The sequence below is a fragment of the Pelobates fuscus genome, chromosome 7 (assembly GCF_036172605.1).
Source record: "Pelobates fuscus isolate aPelFus1 chromosome 7, aPelFus1.pri, whole genome shotgun sequence".
Classification (NCBI taxonomy): domain Eukaryota; kingdom Metazoa; phylum Chordata; class Amphibia; order Anura; family Pelobatidae; genus Pelobates; species Pelobates fuscus.
Window position 1 is genome coordinate 95,428,065 of NC_086323.1, and position 23,581 is coordinate 95,451,645.

Sequence of the window (23,581 nt, forward strand, 5' to 3'; positions counted from 1 at the left end):
AGTGGTAATGTTTTGACCCTATTTTTGTGTAATTTAGTAATCCACACATTAAGCTGAAAACACTGCCAATTGTAAAGACATAATAACTGCTCACGTTGCCAAAAAAAAGAAAGGAGTTCTGGGCCTTACTTAAATTAGCTACAAAATTGTTATATTCTTTTATGTGACCAGAGCTCCTCCATACTCATTTAAAAGGTATATATCATATATGTTTATATTACTTTTCCAATAAAATAAGCATATCATTATGACCCACCAGACTCCAGCAGAATATGTAAGTCTTGTGTTGTATAATGTATTACAGTAACACAAACCCTAGCCCTAACTCTTACCCTAACAAGTCACCAAATATGAAAGATACATAACATTAATGAAAATATCTGGTGGTCTATGGACAGGAGAGAGAAGAGGAAACTGGTAGTCTGGACAGTCAGCGGCTCACACATGCCCCAGCCTACTCCTATCACCCCCAGCCAGTTCCCACTGGACACCCAACTTCCCCAAGCTTCCACTGGACTTCTGGGCATCTTTCACTCGAAGCACATGGAATCAAGAGGGTGGATAAAATTGCATATATAATAGTTTTTTTCTGTGTAATATGTAATGTAATATGAACAGACTTGAAGAGCATCAAATAAATATTTTGAATAGGCTCTGTTGGAATCTATAGCAGATGAGTTAAAACTAGAAAAGCTACAATTTCTGGGGAAATTGCGTGAAGTGTTCTTGCCTCCACCAGTAGTCTACAAACACACTCACTGGAGTGGGCAGAGTAACTGGGTGGAGTGGCTGGAGTAACTGTTGTGTGGTTGGAGTGGCTGGAGTAACTGTGGAAAGGTTGCAGTGTGGTTCACTCACTCTACAGCAAGGGCAGAGAAGAACTTTCACATCTTTCAACTCCCTCGAACATTCCACCAACTGCCAACAGGAACTAATAGATTTCAAATAGGGCAGAGAAAAGCGGTTAAAAACAAACTGCTCCAAATTGCTCACCTTACTGGCGGTTGCCATCTTCAAACGGTCGCATTTTAAAAACTATAAATCCTACAGCGAAGAGCTTTATATTGTGAGAATCACAAGACCCATACCTACATTTGGATGCATAGTATGTCTCTGAAATGTTAAAAATGAAGGCACAGTCGCAGTTTAGAAATTGCCCTTCAAGTTTGAGCTGGCTACAGTGGAGTTTCAATGAATGTCAATGGACGGCGTGAGTTGCAAACAAACGGTCATATTGTGAAAACTATTCGGACTATGGCTTAGCCATGTACATGTTTAGTGGCAGCAGGGATATCTGAATGTTTTGACATAAGATTTGTGTAGGTGGGCTTGAAAATGAGGGAGTGGTGTCAGTTTAGAAATCATGTCCTGATTTTTCAGCTTTTGCCAGCTCCCACTCTAGTTTTGATCCTATGGGACCAATTTTGCCACAAAAACTACGATATTTCGTGAACCATTCGGCGAAACGTTCCACAAAGTAGCAATGCAATCGGGAACAATGCGCACGTTTCGGTATATTTCTGTCTATGTAGTGTAAAAACTGTGGGAGGAGTTAGGGTGGTAAATCTGGCTATAATAAGAATAAGAATAATATATATGTGAGATAATAGTCAGTGGTCTTGCTATGCAAGAACACTTAAAAAAAGAAAATAAACCACGCTTTCCATATTATTAATGAGCACAGAACTTGAACACAATATGCGACCAATATTTCTATAAATTAGCGGCAATGCCAGAATTAAAACACAATGTATCATTTGAATAGAGGAGTGCAGCATTTGGCCACACATGCGTATCTCGCCCACCAATACTTCTCTAGGAGAAGCATCTGACTGGGCATGATCAACGAAAATGGAGGCGGAGCAGGTGGACGAGGAGTCTAAAAACGAGGTAAGTAATCTTAATTTAACTTTAACCCCTTAAGGACCAAACTGGAATAAAAGGGAATCATGATATGTCACACATGTCATGTGTCCTTTAGGGGTTAAAGGGACACAATAGTCACCAGAACAATTACAGCTTATTGAATTTGTTCTGGTGAGTAGAATCATTACCTTCATGCTTTTTGCTGTAATCATTGTCTTTCCAGAGAAAATGCAGTGTTTACATTACAGCCTAATGATAACTCCACTGGCCACTCCTCAGATAGCTGTTAGAGATCCTTCCTGGGTCATTGCTGCCTAAAATGCATCCAAACATTCAGTGTCTCCTCCCTCTGCATGCTGACACTGAACTCTCCTCATAGAGATTCATTGATTCAATTCATCTCTATGAGGAGATGCTGATTGGCCAGGGCTGTGTTGGAATCATGCTGGCTCTGCCCCTGATCTGCCTCCTTGTCAGTCTCAGCCAATCCTATGAAGAAGCACTGTGATTGGATCAGGCTACCACTTCTGATGATGTCAGCAGACATGTTTTGACTATTGACTATTCTGAGTCAAACAGCATGCAGAGCTACAGCTTCAGGCTTGAATAAAAGTAAGCTTTGCTATTTTTAGGGAGGCATGAGGGGCCCAGGGGGGGCTGGATGGTGGTTTTAACACTATAGGGTCAGGAATACATGTTTGTAGTGATTCTTTAATTCTTACTATCAAATGGTGATGGGCAGTGATCACAGTGATAGAAGGGAACCTATAGACCTATAGCCCAAAAAACATAGAATTTTCTATCACAGTTAGTATTTTCTACTTCAACTGGAAACTTGCTTCTGCTTCCATTTCTGTATCATTGTATACTACATCCACGGAAAGGCTGTTATGGTATCTACAGGAAGTTTGGTAACAACCATTCCTAATGAAGCTGGACATTATGCCTATGTGGCAGTTTAACCTGAATTTATTATTAAAAAATATCTTAAAACCTACAGAGCCATTAAAAACAACTAAACTCATACAGGTTGGAGGAAACTAGGACACTGCAGTGCAAGCACCTCTAGTAGTTGTCCGGAAGGCAAACACTATCAATCCGCCAATCAAAACATAGCTATGTCTACTAGTGCTTTATAAATACAAATGTTATTTTATTACTGGGTATGTAGTTTTAATTAAGGTGATATGGATATATAACCTGTTATTATAGTGTACTTTACCCATTTGGGACAACTACAAATTAATTTGTACCTTACATAACTCCCTCAAAATATTATTTCACTGTACTTGCTTAAAGTCCCTAATATTTCTCGCAAGTGTCCTTGATACCACATAGCAACCAGAGTTCCTATGCCATTGCTAAGATTCTCAGTATCTTGTACGAGTATAACTCGTCTACATTTTTGAAAGTACAGTTAAAACTTTATTTAAAGCAAAATCTAAGGGGAAACAAAAAATATTGAATGTGAATATAGCCTTTTAATGCTGTCAATGAATTTAAGCCATGGAACTCCTACACTCAACACGATTTAACAATAATTAGTCAAATTTATTATTTGGTAGACTAAAGTGTATGAATATTGATTGATATAGGGGTTTTATATAGTGTGTTATGTATGATTCTTAGACAATAACTTAGTGCAACATCATCACTTACATTGTTATCATATAGAATCCAATTTATTTGAGGCTGGTGATGTGTGTTCCAGTAAAATGTAACACATTAATATATTTCTTACTGTAAATCACCGACAAGTTGAGTTTATACACTAGATTCAGATTTGAAGTAATTAGAAAGCCAGTTAGCAAGATTGAGGCCAATATAGCTGATCTCAGTGGCGTACTAAGGAGGGTGTGGTGTGGTGGGGGGTGGCGGGGCGGTGTCACAAGGGTGGCTTTTTGGGCCTCTGGGTCTGAAGTAATGCACTTGTGCTGCCTACTTGTGGAGCCCATGAGTCTCCGTGTTCAATCCATATCAGCAGCATCTCCTCTCCTTTCGCATCCAGCGAGAGTGTTGCCGCGGGTTGATATGGCAACAATCTGTGGGGCGCAATGCATGCCGGAGTGTTGCCACAGCAACCTGCGGCAATGCTCTCATGGGATGCGAGAAGAGAGGAGCTACTGCTGATATCAACTGAACACCGAGACTCCTGGCTGGGCCCCTCTTCAGAATCGAGTCTGCTGTGCCACCGGACCACCGGGGAAAGGTAATGTCCCCTGTTTCTGACTCTCAGGTAAGAAGCAGGGTGGGTGGGATAAGCCACTTTTTAAAAACAGTTCATCAGACCTGGTCACCCCGACACCCCCCTTTTACCTTCCTATACCCTTCCCCCCCCCCCCACACTATCACCTTTATACACACTACATCCACTACACACACACACGCTCTGCATCCACTATATATATATATATATATATATATATATATACATATATACTGTATATATACACACATGCATACACACATATAATGTATTCCTTACACACACTGCGTCCACTAGAAACACACAATGCATTCACCACACAAACAGACACTGCATCGATTACACACAGACACTGCATCAACTACACATAGGGCATCCATTACACACTTTGCATCCACTATACATACACACACACACACACACTTTGCATCCACTTTTACACACATACGCACTGTGTACCTGTGTCATTGTATCTGTATGCGTGTCTGTGTCTGTGCATCTGTATGTGTGTCTGTATTTGTGTGTCTAAGTATCTGTATGTGTCACTGTTTGTATATATGTGTGACTGTGTCTCTGTATATGCATGAGTGTACATGTGTGTCTATGTATCTGTAAGTGTGTATCTTTATGTGTGTGTGTATCGTTAACTGTGTGTATCTGTGTCTGTTTATCAGTATGTGTGTATATCTGTGTGTATGTGTCTGTATGTGTATGTGGAGCTGCATGTGTCCGTGTCTGTATCTGTGACTGTGTGTCAGTTTGTTTAGCTGTGTTTCTATGTAGCTGTGTGTGTCTGTGTATCTGTCTGTCAGTGTACATATGTGTGTCTATATATCTGAATGTGTGTCAGTGTGTGTGTGTGTGTATGTGTATATGTGCATACATTTCAGCATCTTGCCAACACTACACACAAATACACCCCTGCATTCAAATGCCAACACTACATACCTATGTATTAAAACACCACCATTATATATAAACACACCACTGTATTCAAAAACCACACAACACACAAATGTCAACACTACATAAAAACACACCCCTACGGACACTCACACATACTCCATACCATAACATGCATACTTTCAAACACACAAACACTGCTGAGTGCTAAATATATTGGAATATTTTGCGTTTTTTTTTTACATTTTAAAGGTTGGAGCAGGGAGTGCCAAATTTAGGATCCGCCCCGGGTGCCAAAAGCTCTAGATACGACCCTGGCTGATCTTAAATGAACACAGCAAGGACCAGTATTTTATAGTGGCTAAGGTGCAGGAGTGCCCTGGCACACCCAATTTATATATTCATACTGTTTTAGAACAGTTTGACTTCTTACCTGGAGTCCGCTGGGCACTGCTCCTTAAGTCCTCTACAGCATCCTCTCTAGCCGGAAGTTTCCTGTCTGAGCTCAGCCTGGTAGTGCAGGGCTTAGCTCATAGGCTGAGAGTGAACAGCGGTTTCGCTCAGGAGAGAGCTCTCCTGGTGGCTGAGGAGAGGAGGAGAGCTGCGCACGGCAAACCCCAAGTAAAGACATAAAGCTTTCTAAAGGAGGTTGACTCCTTACAATGGGGGGAAGCCAGGGTACTGATGACACCATAATCACTACAGTGTGCAGTAGTGGTTATGGTGTTTAGAGTGTTCCTTTAATTAAAAAAAGGAAACAAACACAGTTACTGTCACAGCTTGGCCATTTTAATCTAAATTTTGGATATTTGGTTCCCAAATTGCTGTTTAGTGAATAAACCCATGTTTTTTAACTGAGCTCAGATTGGTGTTTCAGGGGTAATTTAAGATGTCTGGTGCCTGTGTTTTTTCACTTTCACAAAGGTCTGACACCTGCAACAATGTGATTAAGCGGACTTGCAGTAGTCTATGCATGCTGAGAGCAGGGACAGGATTTACGGAGTAATTGTGTTTTTTTCCCCCTGCACATATAAGGTTTAGTACGTCTATTAAATAAGAACTGGAATCGCAATTTCAATTCATCTCAATGGGAGTTTTGCTGCTCACTAACAGAGTTTATATTTCTACTGATGAACTGGATAAAATACACACACTGTTAAACACCGTTTTTGCATAACTTTTCTCCAATTAGGATTTTTCATATGACACGCTCTAGTAAATTGAATAGTATTGATGCTGAATAGCATTGTATTTATAATGTGGGGGGCTGGGGAGTTGTGACAAGTCTCCTTGAAAATATTAAAATAATTCTCTTTATACCATGTATTCAAATTATCGTGCTATAGATTGCTTCTCCATAAAATTAGACAAACAGACAGATTTTTGCAAAACTGCAAATATCACTATATTCAGTCAAGCTTGAATACAAACAGTGAGCATCTGGCTGCGCGTATATTAAAAGCTTGTCAGTATATATGGTCAGTGGAGTGTCTGGCTGTCTCAATATCAATTTGCCCTGCAGTTACAATTAACCCTGAAACAGAGCCATTCTTGAACCATACTATGTAAATGTGTATTTGTTACGAACTGAAAGCATTATCACACCACAAAATGCACACACTTCGTTTTCTCTAGGGATATATTTTCTCATTGCCTCTTAATGAGTCTTAGGTGAGAACACATTTTAGGCAAAAAATGAACTTCTATGGAATCTCATAAATTATTGAAGACTGCTTCTGATGTGCGCTAGCTAAGAAACTGTCAGCCTTCTCCTTTATTATCTGTTTAAATGCATTGAATTACATTTATTTCTTGTTTTAATGTATTGCCATCATGGCATACTCTTTGTATACCAAATGAACGCTCAGTAAGGTTCGTGCAGTCATTTAAGGTCATCCCACAGCTAAACTAACCTCACCTTCCCCTTACATTAGTGTCTTCTTTGCCTGTGGGAGTCTTCAAATAAAAACAAACAAAAAATAAAGACAAAACCTCTGAACCAGTATTTTGACTTGAAAAATCATGATATTTTCGACAAGAGACCTCACTACTTTCAGCCCCTTCTTTAGTTTTCATGAAGCATATAATGGGTCGTCTGTTGGATTAGACAATGTAATTTTTCAAGAGCATGTAAATAGAGAAATGGAAACTGTTGTAATGGAGATTAATGGGCAGATACCTTGAATCAAAAGGATCTCTTTTCCCTAACGGTGGCCTTTTTCAAAATGATGTGTGATTTCCTGTAGTAAAAAAGGCTTTATATATGAAGTGTCAAACAAATGTCTAGTTGGGTCTAGAAGCCGTTCACCGGAGACTGTAAAGTATCACAACTTCCACATTATCAATGCAGCATGACCACCCCAAAGACCATCGAATTCTAGTTCTTCCTTGATAATATCACAAAACTCTATTTTACAACGATTTTTCAGTTACTGGTACCATACTGTTCAGAATCATCACCATCCCATGGAATATATTGACATAGATGCTGAAAGTTCTTACTTACTTTTCTAACTGGTAGGGCATAACTTATATAGACTGATAGGAAAAAAATACAAATTATGCATCATAAAAAAACTAAAACATATGTCTTACCTGACACTGTGACCAACATGGATGCCACTAAAGGACGGTTGTTGTCCAGCTTTCGACTTAGCCTAAGTTCCCCACTGCTATGATTCACTATTAATAAATTAAGCTCATTTCCACGTTCAAAAGTGTAGAAAAGTCTATCTGAAACATCAGGATCATATGCCGGTATCTTTCCAATTACTCCAGAGGGAAATGTGTTGGAATTGTTGGAGATATAATTATTAAACAGTATCTGGAAGTTCTTGAGGATGGGGCTATTGTCATTTTGATCAATAAGCTTAATACGAACTGTAGCACGACTGACTAGTGGAGCGGAGGTGGCCTGCACCACGATTATGTATTCTGCTTTTGTCTCATAATCTAAATCTATCAGTGCTGTGAGCTCACCAGAAAAGAAATCCATTTGAAATATTTCAGGAATGTTTCCTTCAACAATCTGATACATTATCTGTGCATTGGGACCTTCATCTGGGTCAGTGGCTTTAATTCTACCTACGACTGAGCCCACAATGCTATTTTCTTTCACAAAAACTTCAAATTCATCTGCAGGAAAAACTGGGGCATTATCGTTGACGTCCTGAACAGCAACTTGGATCCGGACTGGACTTCTTTGAGGTGGCATCCCTCTATCTACTGCGTAGGCTGTCAACTCGTAAAAAGGAACACTTTCTCTGTCTAATTTCCGGACAGTGCGTATGATCCCTGAAGTTGGCTCTATTGTGAAATCCCCATCACCATCTTCACCGTTTTGGAATGTGTATTGCACCCGCCCATTGGCATGGGAATCTCTATCAGTTGCTGAAATCTGTAGAACACTGGTGAATGGTGGGGCATCCTCTGAGATTATTCCATGATACTGAGGGTTCATAAATTGGGGTGCATTATCGTTCACATCATTCACCATTATTTCTACATAAGTTGTGTCATATTTTTGAGGGATTCCATTATCTTTAGCAACAACAGCAAGAGTGTAGGTCATCTGATCCTCATAGTCCAGTGATGCCTGTAGAGTGATGGCTCCACTGTTAGGGTTTATGCGAAACTGAGGGATAACATCTTCCAAAGAATAGGTGATCCTGGCATTCTCCCCGACATCATCATCTGTGGCAGAGATAATGACCACTGTACTTCCAATTGGGCGGTCCTCATTTATATCAACTGGATAGTGGGCACTCTGAAAAACTGGTCGATGAGTGTTTGCATCAGTGATGTTAATGTGGACATAACAGTTGTCATGGAGGATGCGGTCGGAAGCTGTCAATGTGAGAACATATCGTCTTTCCTGCTTGTAGTCAAGGGGTAAGGACAATGTGATCAGACCTGAGCCCCCCTGTGAACTTATTGAAAACCTGTTACGGACATTTCCACCAGTTATTTGGTAGGTGATAGCACTGTTTACGTCCCTGTCTATGGCAGTGACACTGAGAACACTAGTTCCAACAGCAGCATCTTCATTTAATCGAATAAAGTACTCCCTTTGGGTAAACTCTGGACGATTATCGTTCACATCCAATACTGTTATTGTAACACTAGCAGAAGCTGATAAAGAAGGGCTTCCGTGATCTCGGGCTTCAACCCCAAATACATAATGTTCTACATTTTCCCTGTCCAAAAGGCCACTCACTGTAATCCAGCCAGTAGCACTGTTGATAACAAACGGGATGTCTGACAAAACCCCAGTTAATTTATAATTCATGCGTGCATTTTCTCCATAATCAGCATCCACTGCTTGGATGTGGATCACCGAGTGCCCAAGAGGTACGTTCTCAAGCACATTGACTTGGAAAGGGGTACTAACAAATATAGGGGCATGGTCATTGACATCCACTACCTGAATACTTATCATGCCAGTGTTGTTTGATAGTGGAGGACGTCCAGCATCCTGAGCCCGTACTCTGAGTGCATACTCCCTCTCTGTTTCAAAATCCAATGGTGCTACCACCTGTACCTCTCCAGTTACACTGTCTATGGAGAACTGTCCTCTGCTGTTGCCACTTATGATGTTGTAATGAACCAAAGCATTACTATCCTTATCGAGGTCTGAGGCTGTGACCCTTAATATCTCAGTGTGTGGTCTTAAATCCTCTCTCACTTGAACAATATATCGTTTTTCACTAAACTGTGGCACATTGTCATTCTCATCTAAAACTGTAATCTCAACTTTGACCGTAGAAGACCTGGGTCCTGGCTCCGTGCCCTGATCATTGGCCTCCACGATTAAAGAGTACTTCTCCCTTTTCTCCCTGTCCACGAGCCCACTTGTGGTGATCAGACCAGACCTAGAATCTATTTCAAAAACAGAGTGGGCAGCTTGTTCATTGACAAACCGGTACTTAATATTAGCATTGGATTGGTGGTCGATATCAGTGGCCCTCAGCTGCAGTATGGGGTACCCTTCCTCCACATTCTCCCTAATACTTTCTTTATATTCAGCCTGTTCAAATACTGGGCTGTGGTCATTTCTGTCACTGACAGTAATGGCAACCATCGTGGTTGCCGAAAGGCGTGGGGATCCGTTGTCTATAGCAGTGATCCTAAAATAATGCAGGTCCATACTTTCCCTGTCAAGTATTTCTATGGTGGAGATTAAACCCGTCACTGAGTCTATACTAAACAGCTCCAGAGACTTACTGTTCATCAGAGCATCCATGGTATAAAAAAGCCTCCCTGATTCTCCTGTATCTGGGTCCTGTGCTGTCATGGTTATCACTGGGGTCCCTGGGGGCTGATTTTCAGCCACCTGAACCTGGTAATTATACTGGGGGAAGTGAGGATGGCGGTTAGCTGCCCTACGAGTCCTTATTAATCGCAGGGATTCCCTCTCCCTACTCCTCCCATTGCTCTCCTGTTTGACATCCTGTGACTGTGATATACGAAAGGGGTGAGGGGGATTAAGCTGCATAGCTTTGCTTTTTGCTAATTGTTGATGAGAGGGTAGAGCACTGTTTTTACGCATCTCTAGATTCTTTCTTGAAAAAGTAGCTTTTTTGCAACCTTTGGTTGAGTTAAATTGAAAATAGACATAACAGTTTTTTTTTGAGGGCAGAGGATTCTCTGAAAGTTTGACATATGCAGCAGTATGAACAGTAGGAGCTGTTCTGTGGGCTGGTGCTGAAATCTCCTCTCTCCACGTGTTGCCCCATGGCTCACATTTAAAGCATTCAGTAATACAACAGTGCAAACACTCATCCAGGTCACAGGTCTGGTTACAAGCAGATGCACCCAAACATCGACTGTACGGGCAGAAGAAAACACTTCTCAAATACTCAAATAAGGACCAACACTGTTTAAACATCAAATGTGAATAATTGCTTATGAAAAATAGTGGATCTTGTACAGACTGGTTCTTAACCTGGTACTTTTCCTGAATATGGCAAACACATATGTTACACTTCCAAAGGTGCCTCACCTGGGAAGTTAAATTGTACAGGTGTGCAGTGGAGCAGTTTTTTAGCCATCTCCTTCTAAACTGGAATGCATTATGTTTCACACCTTTCAACTGCTCTCCACCCCTGCTTTGTGTGGATATCTCTATCTTGTGAAACTCAGAATAGTTAAGCCAGTCCCAAAGTGAATTGTTTTCACAGGCAATTCTGAAACTCCCCTTGTGACATGCAAAATGACACTTGTGATCAGGTTGACATAAATCTGTTCCCAATAATGATTTTCTGGCATTACAATTCTTCACTCCCCAACAGGACCTGCCAAGAATTGGATAAAAGAAGGCAATGGCAAGTGGTCCATCCACGTTTAAGTCACTGTTTGTATTGTGAGCTGCCTCTTTGTATGATTTTATAATGCACAACAAAGTGCTAGAAACAAACTGGGAGAGGAAGACACTGGAACAGTTCAGATTGGAAAGGCAACAGTTTATTAATGTGAAATCACTGTCATACCTGTCACTGTGTAGCTGCACACACACCTCTATAGGGGTTATAATAAGCCTCCTCTTGTGGGTTTTCCTATTGCTTAATGTGACCCAGTGTAGTGTCAGCCTTCGCTGGCAGGGCTTCAAAACAATGTCCTTCTTGTGGATGTTAAGGCATTGCGGTCCTGGGTAGAGGAGAACTGTCCATGTGGAATCCAGAAACAGAATCTGATATTTTGTAATCCAATTATTAAAGGATCCCCCTTCTCCTTGCACACTTGGTGAACGTCCCTTTAAGTCCTCCTCTAATTTCTTCTTGGTCTTAAGTAGACATGGTGGAGGCACTGATGATCCGGAATTTGGCAGACAAATACAGCAGGTGCCTGCTGTTGTACCCCTAGTTTTTGATCCATTCTGGTAACAAGGAGCCCACTTCCATTTACTAAGCAGACCTGCCACCCTTGTCCTTTGGATGCACTTTACAAACCCTCTTAAATCGCCAGGTGCCAGGGATCTAATTGAGGGATCACACATTCCTAGCCAGTGGGTTAAATTCCATGGTGGGCAAGCCAAGGCCTCTTGGCTGTCATTGCCCCTGGCTTTCTCCATGCACTGAGCCCCAGGAGCCCTCTTGGTGTCAGAAGAGAGCCCAAGGTTGGAAGCCTCCTTGATGCCAGAAAGGAGCCCTGGACTGGATGCCTCGTTGAGCTCAGAATGGAGCCCTGGGCTGGATGTCTCCTTGAGCTCAGAAGGGAGCCCTGGGCTGGATACCCCCTCGATGCCTGAAAGAAGCCTTGGGATGGATTTCTCCTTGATGTCAGAATGGAGCCCTGGGATGGAAGCCTCCTTGATGTCAGAATGGAGCCCTGGGATGGAAGCCTCCTTGATGTCAGAAAGGAGCCCTGGGATTGAAGCCTCCTTGAGCCCTGAAAGCAGCCCTGGACTGTATGCTTCTTTGATTCCAGAAAGGAGCTCTGGGCTGGAAGTCTCCTTGATGTCAGAAGGGAGCTCTGGGATGGAAGCCTCCTTGGCCATGGCTGGAGGGGGAGGAAGCAGTCTGCTCCCAGCTCTCTCCCAGCTCCCTGCATGCTTCCCCAGGCTGCAAGTGAACAAAGGGATGCTGAGGAGGAGATGCCAAGCCAGGCTTGTTCCCAGCAGCAGAGCAGCCATAGTCGCCCTCCTTGTCTCCTGGCATAGAGCAGCCCTCAGTGGCCCGCAGTGCTCCCCTCCCCCGCTCCTCCTGGCTGTCTCCCGGCAGCTACCATCTACACGGCGCTTCCTTCCCTCACAGGCAGCATCTCCGGGCGCAGCATCTCCTCCTCACCCTCCCTGCATTCAGCACCAACATGGCTCCCGGCAAGCCGAATGGTCCGCTCCACCCAGTCTTCCACCCCCCCTCCAGCTAAGGCTCCAGATGGTTCGCTCCCCCCTCCGCGCATGCGCCCGAATACCCGCTGAGTCAGTAACAATGGAAGTCGGCGCCATCTTTAGTGCTGGCAGGGGGGTGAACTAGCCAAGGTGCTGAAATATTGTGTTCCCTGTCTGACTGACACCGCTTCAGTCATCAAGAAACACTCCTCTTTAACCACGGGGGATGGGGGGCAAAATTGACTGATCAGCATCTCTGAGATTTTTAATTTATTTCACATAATGTCTATTAACCCTTTAAATGCTTTGTTGACCATATCTAGCAGTGCTTGAAGGGTTAAACTGTAGCATGGGACATGATAATCTACTAGACATCAGTATATATATATAAATACACATACAGACAGACAAACACATACACACTCACTATCTTTCTCTGTTAAAAAAACAAAACAAAACAAAAAAACCAACATAATCTGCTCAGTCCCCATTAGTTTTAGATGTATTTTATTAGCCTATTAGAATGTCAGGTTAGCTTGTTTCTATCAGAAAGGAGAGGACACATTGTATTCTTGAGTACATGGATTTATTTTGACTCTGGGATCAATTGCTTGAAAAAAAAAAAGAATTATTTTTTTTTATACATTTTTTCAGGTAGTTTTCCAGACTTGGGCATTAACACAATGAGGCACCTTGGGTATTAGACAATGTATGGATCTTGCATTTGAAGAACAAAAAAAAAACACCAGTCATGCACAGAGCATGCCATTCAAAAGAAACAGAGTCAAAGCCATGTTACATTCAGAATATACTGTTTAATATAAGAAAGGTGACCCATGGAAATACTGGTCATGTATCTTATACATAGGTACGGATAAGCTACTTATTGGGTACAGCAAATGTCTTCTCTTTGCCCCTCTAGAATATTAATCTATAAGACACAAATCTCTCAGAAACAAAATCATACATTGCAATGGCCAATGCCAGAAATCTGAATGTTCCCTTGGTTGTTTGATTAAGCACAGATAAGCACACAAGGAAAGGTACAAGAAAATGTTATGTGATACACTGTATAAGAAGAAATAGATCTCTGGTGGTGGCTTGGTATTGCCCAGCCCCCCCACCCCCCTTCCTCTACTCTAGACGTGTAATAGAAATGGTTTAAGCCAAACCTCATCTGGCTAATGAGAGGCTGTGCACAGATTTAATATATTCAGGGTGACAGTTCCCAGCTTAGCCTCATTGTCCCTAATATCACAATGTAGCGGAGACGCCCTCTTCTGCTCTCATGAATGGCTGGTTGTGATCTCATTGTCTAGCAGGTGTTCCTAATTCAGGAAGGTCCCTCCTATTTAAAAGCACAATTCTGTGGCTCCTTCTATAAGCCATCCTATTACAAATGCCAGAGATTGTGTTTCCTTTGAAATAATTAATAAATGCATGCAAGGTGTCTGATAAACACAAAGACATAATTCACTTCATTAAATTATACTGCAACAAATCATCAATGAACGGAAATATTATTTGAAACACAAAATGTTAATTAGAATTTTGCGTGCATTCAAAATATGTAAACAACCACTGGGTGCTATTATGGGAGGTGGAAGGTTAATTTCTTATACACCAGCTGTTGTTGGTAGCAACTCCCATCATGCCCTTGTCAAGGTGGAACTATGTGCAGGCTGATAAGGATTGACAAAGGTTTCCTAATGTGTAATTGTAAAATGATTTAAATATGAAAGATAATAAATGAGGATTTATTTGGTCCTCTCATTTATTAAATGACATCTGCCATACAGTTATAACATGGCAGCTCTTTGAACAGTTAGGGTTAAGGTTAGGAAATAGGGTGAGCTGTGATGGTTTATAAAAGAGGATATGGTTAAAATAAATAGTATTTTGGCCTAATTGAAGCATATTATAAAAAATAATTGATCACTGGTATTTGGTTCCAACAAAGCATTTTTTACATAAAATATCACACTCAGATATGTGCTAGAGTGTGATGGGACGGGTACCATGTCACACATTTGGTGATATTGCCCTAAAGTTTGTAGATTCTAAAGTGATTTTCATAAACTTGGTAAAACTGTAAACACAGGAAAGGAAGAAAGAGCAGTACAACCCTTTTAAATCTGCTAAAAAAATTGGTCAATATTTTATTAATGTCAAAGCTTTAAAAAATACTTAGACTCCAACTTATTCATTTGGAGCAGGTAGGTCAAGCTATCAAAGGCAAAATTGCCGGTAGGTGCACAGGTAGCAAAAGTACGGAGAGTTAAAGAGTCAATATGGACCCACTGGATGTGTGTAGCAAGCTACACCCTATATATGTCCACTATATTAACCAAATAACCTGTTTGAGTAACTCCGTAAACCAGCAAATGCTAGAAGAGGAAAATCCCTGCTGCCTGCAGTCTCTCTATAGGTAGTCCAAAGTACGGACCGAAAAGGGTGAATATAAACCTATTTCAAAAGGTATAGATAAGCGGTAAACTTTATCCCTATGTAGAAATCCTTGTAAATAAGTCAAATTGCACCCCTCTTTAAGGCTCCATACTGACACCACAACACGTTGTCTGGACTAAATACCCTATTACCTCGGCAATAGCCGCAATGCTAATGCCTACCAACACTCTCAAGTTAATAAACCGCTAAAGTCCAAGCTCTACCACCCTTCACCCCAGTGAAAAACAAAGAAATCAAATTAAATTAGAAAGAACAGCCCGACGCGCGTTTCAGCGTCTCTAGACGCCGTCGTCAGGGGCAAATAAAACCTGCTATCGCTACTTGCAGCCTTTAAATAGCCGGTATGCAATTAGACATACCGGACAGCTGACTTCCATCTAGCATTCTCACCAATCGGTGAACTGGACTGAGAGGCTCGCCTACACCAATCACCGATGTCCCACGTGGTGGCTACATCAAATGCCAGATCACGTGGGCGGGAGGAAAGAGAAGGGGGTGGTAACCACTGCTCAGAACTCCTCCTTGCTCCGATAGAGATATTTCGCCATTCCTACTGTATGTACCAAAAATGGCACTTCTGCTAGATGATAATATTTTAGGCCCTGTCTGCAATGTTATAAAGTAAGAAAAGTCATCTATAGTTCCAGCTTGTCGACTTTAGCCTAAAGTGCGCAATTTGGACATCAATTTGCTACATTTTAGTGTTTTGTGAATAATTGTTTAATTTTGTGTGACCGAGGTTTTACTGTCTCATGTTTTTGTACATACCATAGCAGATCTCAAGGTAGTAAGAACTATTTCACAATGATATGTAGTGTTAAAAAAGGTTGACTGACTGAAACCCATAAAACAAAACCATCGCACATATATTGAAAAATAAAAAGGCCAATAACTTGGGGCCTGCAAACTTGCAATGTGGTGATATAAAATACATATATCAGTAGCCAGTACGAAATAACATTTGAAAGGCAAGAAAATTTATAAGGGCACTGTTTCCTTATAAACCCCAAGATAATTCTACTAATGTAAAAAAGAGGAAAATATAGATGAATAATGCTTTTCTAATAGCAAAAGAAACTTACATTCTAAACCCATGATACAGTGAATGTATATATATTTTTTTATTATTTGAAAGCAGCTTGTGATTTTTTTTAAATGTACCCTTGACAAAGACACCCACGCGTTCGAACCTATATATGCAGCACAGGTAATAACAAGCAACATAAAGAGCACATAAAGAATGAACTAATAGGAAACAAAAACATAACAAAAAATGTGTTTTATATCCTGGTGCTTAAGTCTGTGTTTCAGAATAATTTACCACCTACATATTCTCACAATAGTCATGTAGATGTTGTTTGCATCTACATTCCGAGATAATTGTTTTGAAAATACTTAGGTATGGATGTTAGTCATCCACATTCGCAAACTAGATTGTAAAGGTCTTGAGAGCAAAAGTAACATAGAATCTTCGCACAGTCAAGTTTTGATGATAAAATCCAGTACAGGAATACATGTCCCTTTACATACTTTTTTGTCAATTTTTCTTTTATAGAGAAATTTGCATTTTACACAGAAATCAAAGTACAGTATCTTAATAAACACAATTTAAGTACAATGCTAGGCTGGAGAGACACTGAACAAGAAATCCATTTCTTTTTTTGTGTGTGCAAGTTATAAAGGAGTTATGACACAAGTTAGGCTGACATATCTAGTTAGAAAAGAGGAAAAAGACCCTATCAGTGATAAGAACTGCTATACATTTTGAGTGATAGATATTGCTATGCATTGAGTGACTGGTAAGGCAGAGTAATAACATATTAACATGCATAGACAAAGGTTGGCAATTTAGTCTAGATAACCAAGATAGCTGAGACCCCCACATATCAGCATACCACTGTACAGCTTAAGGAAAACCATGTGAAGTTTAGAAATAAAACACAAAGCAGATTAAAAAGAAATATTAGGGGGGCGGAGCTTAACCATGGAGCCGAATGGACGCCATTATCCACGGCTACCCAGCACCAACAGACAATCCGCCGCAAATCTCAGGTAGGGGGGGCCATCGACACGCGGGACCCGTAGCTACAACCTCCGGGCTCCCAGGGCTACCCACCGACGCCCTTTTTATACCCACAATCGGGCAAAAAACGAGTCCGCAAATCCCGGGCCTACCTCGCCCTCCCGCCGGCATCGCAGCTACCCGCGGGGATCTCCCTGAGCCTGGAAGACTGGTGCAGACAGCCGGCAGATCACCATCACTCACCTGACAAAGAAATGGGGAGGTGATCACAGAAGCCACAACAGGCTGCACCCAGGGACTCCCAAGACATTGGGTCTCTGCTTCAACGCACAGCAGGCCACAAAATGGTGGCCGAACAAGATCAAGAAACTGACCCCACGCAGCTGACCCAGGGAAGCAACACAGACATGAGAGCTGAATCCCCCAGCAGCCCACAAGCAGAGGGGGAAGACTCAGCCCCAGCCACTAAAAGAGATATCAGACTCCTATTACAGGAGATGAAGGGGATGTTTGACGCTGACATAAACCTAATGCGCACAGAAACGCAGGCAGTGACAGCACGAGTACAGGCCTCTGAAGAAGACATACTAGACCTCAGACAAGAGGTGAAAACCATGGGGGATGCCCTGAAACATTAGCAGACAGCGAACTCAGCGCTCCAAAACACGCTAGACGCCATGGAGGATCGCAGCAGGCGCACACATATTAAGATCCGGGGTATCCCTGACGCAGTGGGATCATCCGAATTACCACAGTACCTGAGGAGACTCACGGCCACAATACTGCCACATACGCAAGCCAAAAAAGCTGGAATTTGACAGCCACTTCCGCATTAGTAAAGCGAAAAGGGCACCCACAATGGCTCCAAGGGACATCATCGTCCGATGCCATTCCATGACAGGCAAACACCGCATACTAGCAGCAGTGAGAGACAAGACACCATTGGCCTTCGAAGCCTCACAACTTACCTTCTTCCAGGATATTACGCGGAGCACCCTACTCTGGAGAAAGTCCTTGAGCAATGTAACGGAACACCTGCGGAAGGGGAACGTAGAGTACAGATGGCTGCTGCCGAAAACTCTGGCGGTATTCAGCGGAGAAGAGGTTCTAAAACTCAACTCACTCTCGGAGGCCCCGGCGCTCCTCCAAAAATTGGGACTAATTCAGAACGCCCCAACACCGTGAACACCAGCCCCCCACTCATGGAACCCAGAAAGAACAGTACCATTTGTCCCCAGGGGCAACAAGAGACCAGAGGCAGAGACCTGAACACCTCATAAACTGTTTACCTTTTAATTTCCATGCTCTGCTATTCTCTTCCCTTCTCTGAGCTCACCCTATCGCTCTATCCTAATACAAAGTTTTACTAATAACTCCCCATACAAAGACAGAGACGCACTCCCAACCCTCGTGACCCTCTTAGGTTAGGGGTTGGCACTACCTATTAATCCAAGCATAGCAAGCACGACACAAAACCCACACTCAGGCACAGACAGATGCACATATACCACCTTAACCGGTGATGAACGCCAGAACTTCACAATCACCCAAACCCTCCCTCAAACAGCTGAGAGAAGTGCCACTTAACCACTCACAGGACAAAAGCAACATAGACACACTTACTCATAACCAGCCCACCCTATGGGAACCTACCGCATGGGCACACTCGACCCATTAGAAAAAAAAAGAAAAAGTGCAGAAACACGACCACAAAGTTCTCCCCGACTACTAGGACGCAGGTTAGTTCCTCCGACCATAGAACAATAAGACACACACTGTATACTTGCTGCCAATCTTACATGTTATAACTGTAAAACATATAGACTAATTCTGATCCATGGCAACAACAATGCCGTTTACTAATCTGCCTATGTTGAAAAGGCAGCACAAGTATGTTTTGTTACATTTTACAATGCACAGAAAATAAAGAATTAAAAAAAAAAGAAATATTAGATGGTGTCAGCTGCCAGAAAGGATATATATTAATGTGGAGCTGGTGACGAGCCTTGAATGGTGAGTCCAACTTCAGCCAATACCGATACTCTGAAACCGACAGGAGCAGCTAAGAGCGAGTGGGTGAGTCCAAGTCCTTCCTAGTTGGGAAATGGCATGAGCTTCAGATGATCTGACGCCGCCTGCGGCGTTGGGGCATTGGCCTCTGTAGATGATGCGATGGAATTATATCCCTTGTGGCTCTCAGCCCAGGTGGACCAGTGAATGGGGAGTATTTTCGCCCTCTCTCCCAGCTTCGAGTCGGCACTGCCACAAATTGTGTCTCTAGTTTCGCCCAGAAGAGGTCGAAGGTCTTGTTGAGGCACTGTATTAGCTTGTCAATTGTGCTGTGTTGTGCTGGATCAGACTGTGTGGGCCCAGAAGGTAAAGGCGCAGCAGCCATCTTGAAGGCGTCTGCCATGATCAGGACCTGTTCTGTGGCAGTTGCTTGCAGTTGGTTAAAGGACCACTATAGTGCCAGAAAAACATACTCGTTTTCCTGGCACTATAGGATCTCTAAGTCCCCCCCCCACCCTCAGGGCCTCCCTCCTGCCGGGCTCTAGGGGGTGGAAGGAGTTAAATCTTACCTGTTTTCCCCCGCCATGCTCCCTCGGCGCGGGGAACTCTCCTCCTCCTTTTCGCCGTCAATGAGACAGCCACTAGAGGCTGGATTAACCCTAAAGTAAACATAGCAGTTTCTCTGAAACTGCTATGTTTACAGCAGAAAGGGTTAATCCTAGATGGACCTGGCACCCAGACCACTTCATTGAGCTGAAGTGGTCTGGGTGCCTATAGCGGTCCTTTAAGGTATGTGGAGCAGGTCTGTGGGAACCGGGATAACCCCCGCCGGTCCAAAGGAGGGGACGACGACAGCCAAGTACTGGGATCTCACAGTCAGTTTAAGAGCCGGGAAAGCGGCCGTCTCCCCATGACTTAGGTTCGTGTAGGCCGTAAGTCTCGTTTTGGAAAATCCAGTTTAGAAGAGACTCAAAAAAAGTATCCACAGATGCAGTGACCTCCCGGTAACAAGAGGAATGCTAGTTACGGTCTATAAAGATGAGTGGCCTGGGAATAATCCCCAATAATCGGAACCAGATGCTGGAGCTCTTGCAGAGCATGTCTGGTCTGCTCGGCAGTCAGGCTCCGCCCTCGTCCCTTTACATACTAAGTATTATTGTGGCACTTTAGGACAAGCAGTTGTGTTGGCATATGCAGTGCATCACATGATGACAGGTGTTGTAACAGTTGAGGTGAAGGATCTTGCTGAAAGTAAATGTTTGTCCTGGACAACTGCACTCTTCTTTTTCTAGGAAGACATACTTTCCAACTGCCTTTTAAATATTCAGATCACATGACCTCCATGTTGTCCTGGGAACAGGCTATGTGCTACTATGTCTAGCATACAAAACCTTACACTTAATGGCAGGGCTGGATTAGCATAGAGGCCAAGGGAGCTGATGCTCCAGGTCCATGCCATGGAATAGGTCCATCGATTTTAAAATATATATATATATATATAATTTATTTATTTTCTGCTGCTCTTTACATGCTCTTTGCTTTGTTCAGAGGGAATTAATTATGGGAACTTGGGAAGGATGTAGTTTAACAAAACACGTGATGACTGTTACGATAAATGAGTTAAGGTAGGTTCTGCACACTGTGTAAATACTCTTGCTGCTTTGGTCTCTCTAACAGTGTGACATGTCCCCTTAATTCTATGCTCACTGCAGGTATGCTTTCTCTGTCCCAGGCTACATAAGAAGGGAAGGAGATTAGTGGACAAGTGAGTGGTAAGGGGAATGAGGGATCTGTCCCCAGAAAGCATAGAGTGAGTGCATCATTAAATATATTTGTGCCAAGCTCAGGGTGCTGAAACAATGATGTCTGCATAGTCTGCCCTTAGATGGTCGGCCTGCGTTATTGGCAAGAAGCCAAGCTGACTTTCCAATTCTTTGGTAAGATCTGCACCCTTTCTGGATGTATCCACCCCTTTGGAAGGTGCTATTGACGTGATTCGCACCACTGGATCACATTATTTTACGCCATACTCCGACATCCTGCTCTACAGAAGGCCAATATTGGGGGTAATCGGTTTGTTTGAGCGACAAAAATGAGAGATTTGCATAGGGTGTGTGTTTTCTTATAGCTGCATCCTTTGTGTTTCCTCTCCTGTACCACCTCTACAAGATACTTGACGCTTCAGAGGTAACTGTTTTCGTATTCTCTGTCGATAAGCTTCTGTAATTAGGCGTATCACAATTGTCACCACCAGGCCCAATGGACTCTTAATCTAGTCCTGTTTAAAGGGACACTCCAATGCCCAAATTCCAAAATAAATAAATAAAAAAACAGTATAGTAGTTACATCACCATTGAAATCATGCATGCACTTAATAATGTATTTTTTCATAAGGGGTACGTCTTGCAAAAGCTGGTGCAGCTCCCAGGTACACAGTACATTTAACCTGCAACCACATGAGTCACTATTTGCATTTGCAATCAAAGTTATTTGACCCCCATTGAAATTCAGGTTTATTGTCAAAATTAACAAACTATCAGCTGTTTGCAATGAACAAATCAAACAAAACAATTGAAATATCTCAACACAATAGTTTGCAAGTTCAAAGTTAAAAGAACCGTGGTTACCCTACCTGATATGGGTAGAAAAAGGCTGCAACCAGATTTCTGAAAATGCAGATTGTGAATAACCCTTAACTGTAAAAGACCTGCCGCAAGACTTGGTGGCAACAGGCACTGAGGTTTCAGTGAGGACTGTAAGGCGCGTACTAAATGCAGAAGGTATCCATGCCACAACTCCAAGACACACACCACTACTGACCCAAAAGCACAAGAATGGATGGCTACAATATGCTCAAAATAATATAAATTAGCCACAGAAATGTTGGCATTCTGTTCTGTGGAGCGATGAAACAAATCTGAAACTTTCAGTCCATCGGATCAGTGGTATGTCTGGAGGAAAAAGAATGAAGCAGAAAAGAACTCTCATCCTACAGTTAAGCATGGTGGTGTCTCAGTGATTATCTAGGGCCGCTTTGCATCCTCTGGCACTGGAAACCTGCAGCGTGTGGAAGGCAAGATGGATTCATTGAAGTATCAGGATATCCTAGAACACGTCATGCCGTCTGTGAGGAAGCTGAAACTTGGGCATCATTGGCCCTTCCAAAAAGACAATGATCCCAAGCATACCTCAAATTCCACCAAGGCTTGGTTGCAGAAGAAGCCCTGGGATATTCTACAGTGACCATCACAGTCACCTGACTTGAACCCCAGAGAAAATCTCTGGTGGGATTTAAATAAGATGGATGCAGCACGTAAACACAATAATATTACTGAACCGAAGGCCATTGCTCCGCTGGTGTATGGCTATGCATCTTGTTTGCAGCAGGTTATAATATCAAAAGGGTACTCTACTAGATACTAAAGATGCCTTCCATGAAGGGGTTGAATAAATGTGAGACTGGAGAAGTCATTATAAGTTGCACTTTAAGTTGAATTTGAGGAAACCACTCGAAGCATTTGTTGTGTTGAGCTATTTCAATTGCCTTTGTTTAATACGTTCATTGCAGATAAGCTGAAAGTCTGTACATTTTGACAATAAACCTGATTTTCAATGGGTTGAATAATTTTGATTACAACTGTATATGTATTCTTTGATGTCCGGGGTACCTGGCTGCCGAGTTCCATTACCAACTCTATGTATAGCAGTGTTTCATGATGATCTTCTATATAGTCTGCTGTTAACTATAAGCAATGACAGCATGAGCATGTTCTGTAATATTTCTATATATTTTATTTTATATTTTTTACATAATTGAATTGCTACTTGATAACAATGTTTTGGAACTTCAGGATATTATTTGGGCTCCAGACCTAAGTACATCTCTTTCCTTACCCATCCTTCTGAAAGGTTTAGAACATATCAGCAAGCAAATATATTATGCATTAGAGGGTTTGACACATTTAATAGAAGCTACTACAGACTGTCTGTAGTTTTGGTGGTAAATTACTTGTCAATTTTCTGCAAGCTATTGCATAGAATAGGACCCTGAGCTTTAGCCACGGAGGCAGATGCCCTATTCTCTATTTCTGGAAGGTAGGGTTCTCCAAACACTGGCCTTCTAGAGTACACACACACAGACTGCCGAATACACACACACATACAGACTGCTAAATACACAGACTGCAGTTAGGGGTGTAGTGTGTGCTATGTGTGTATGAGGTTTGCAGATTGTGTGTGAGGCAGTGCGGTGTTTTGTGAGGGGGTGCAGAGTGTG

At 42.3% G+C, this 23,581-nt stretch overlaps 1 protein-coding gene across 2 annotated transcripts in view; it reads right to left on the reverse strand.

Moving 5' to 3' along the window:
* CELSR3 (cadherin EGF LAG seven-pass G-type receptor 3) overlaps positions 1–12,813 on the reverse strand; it is a 166,896-nt gene extending 154,083 nt beyond the window's left edge. For both annotated transcript variants that reach the window (XM_063426222.1, XM_063426221.1), the window contains exon 1: positions 7,571–12,813. In XM_063426222.1, the coding sequence (XP_063282292.1) occupies positions 7,571–12,605 (5,035 nt within the window). In that variant the 5' untranslated portion in view covers positions 12,606–12,813. The remainder of the gene's footprint in view (positions 1–7,570) is intronic.
* Between the last annotated feature and the right edge of the window lie 10,768 nt (positions 12,814–23,581).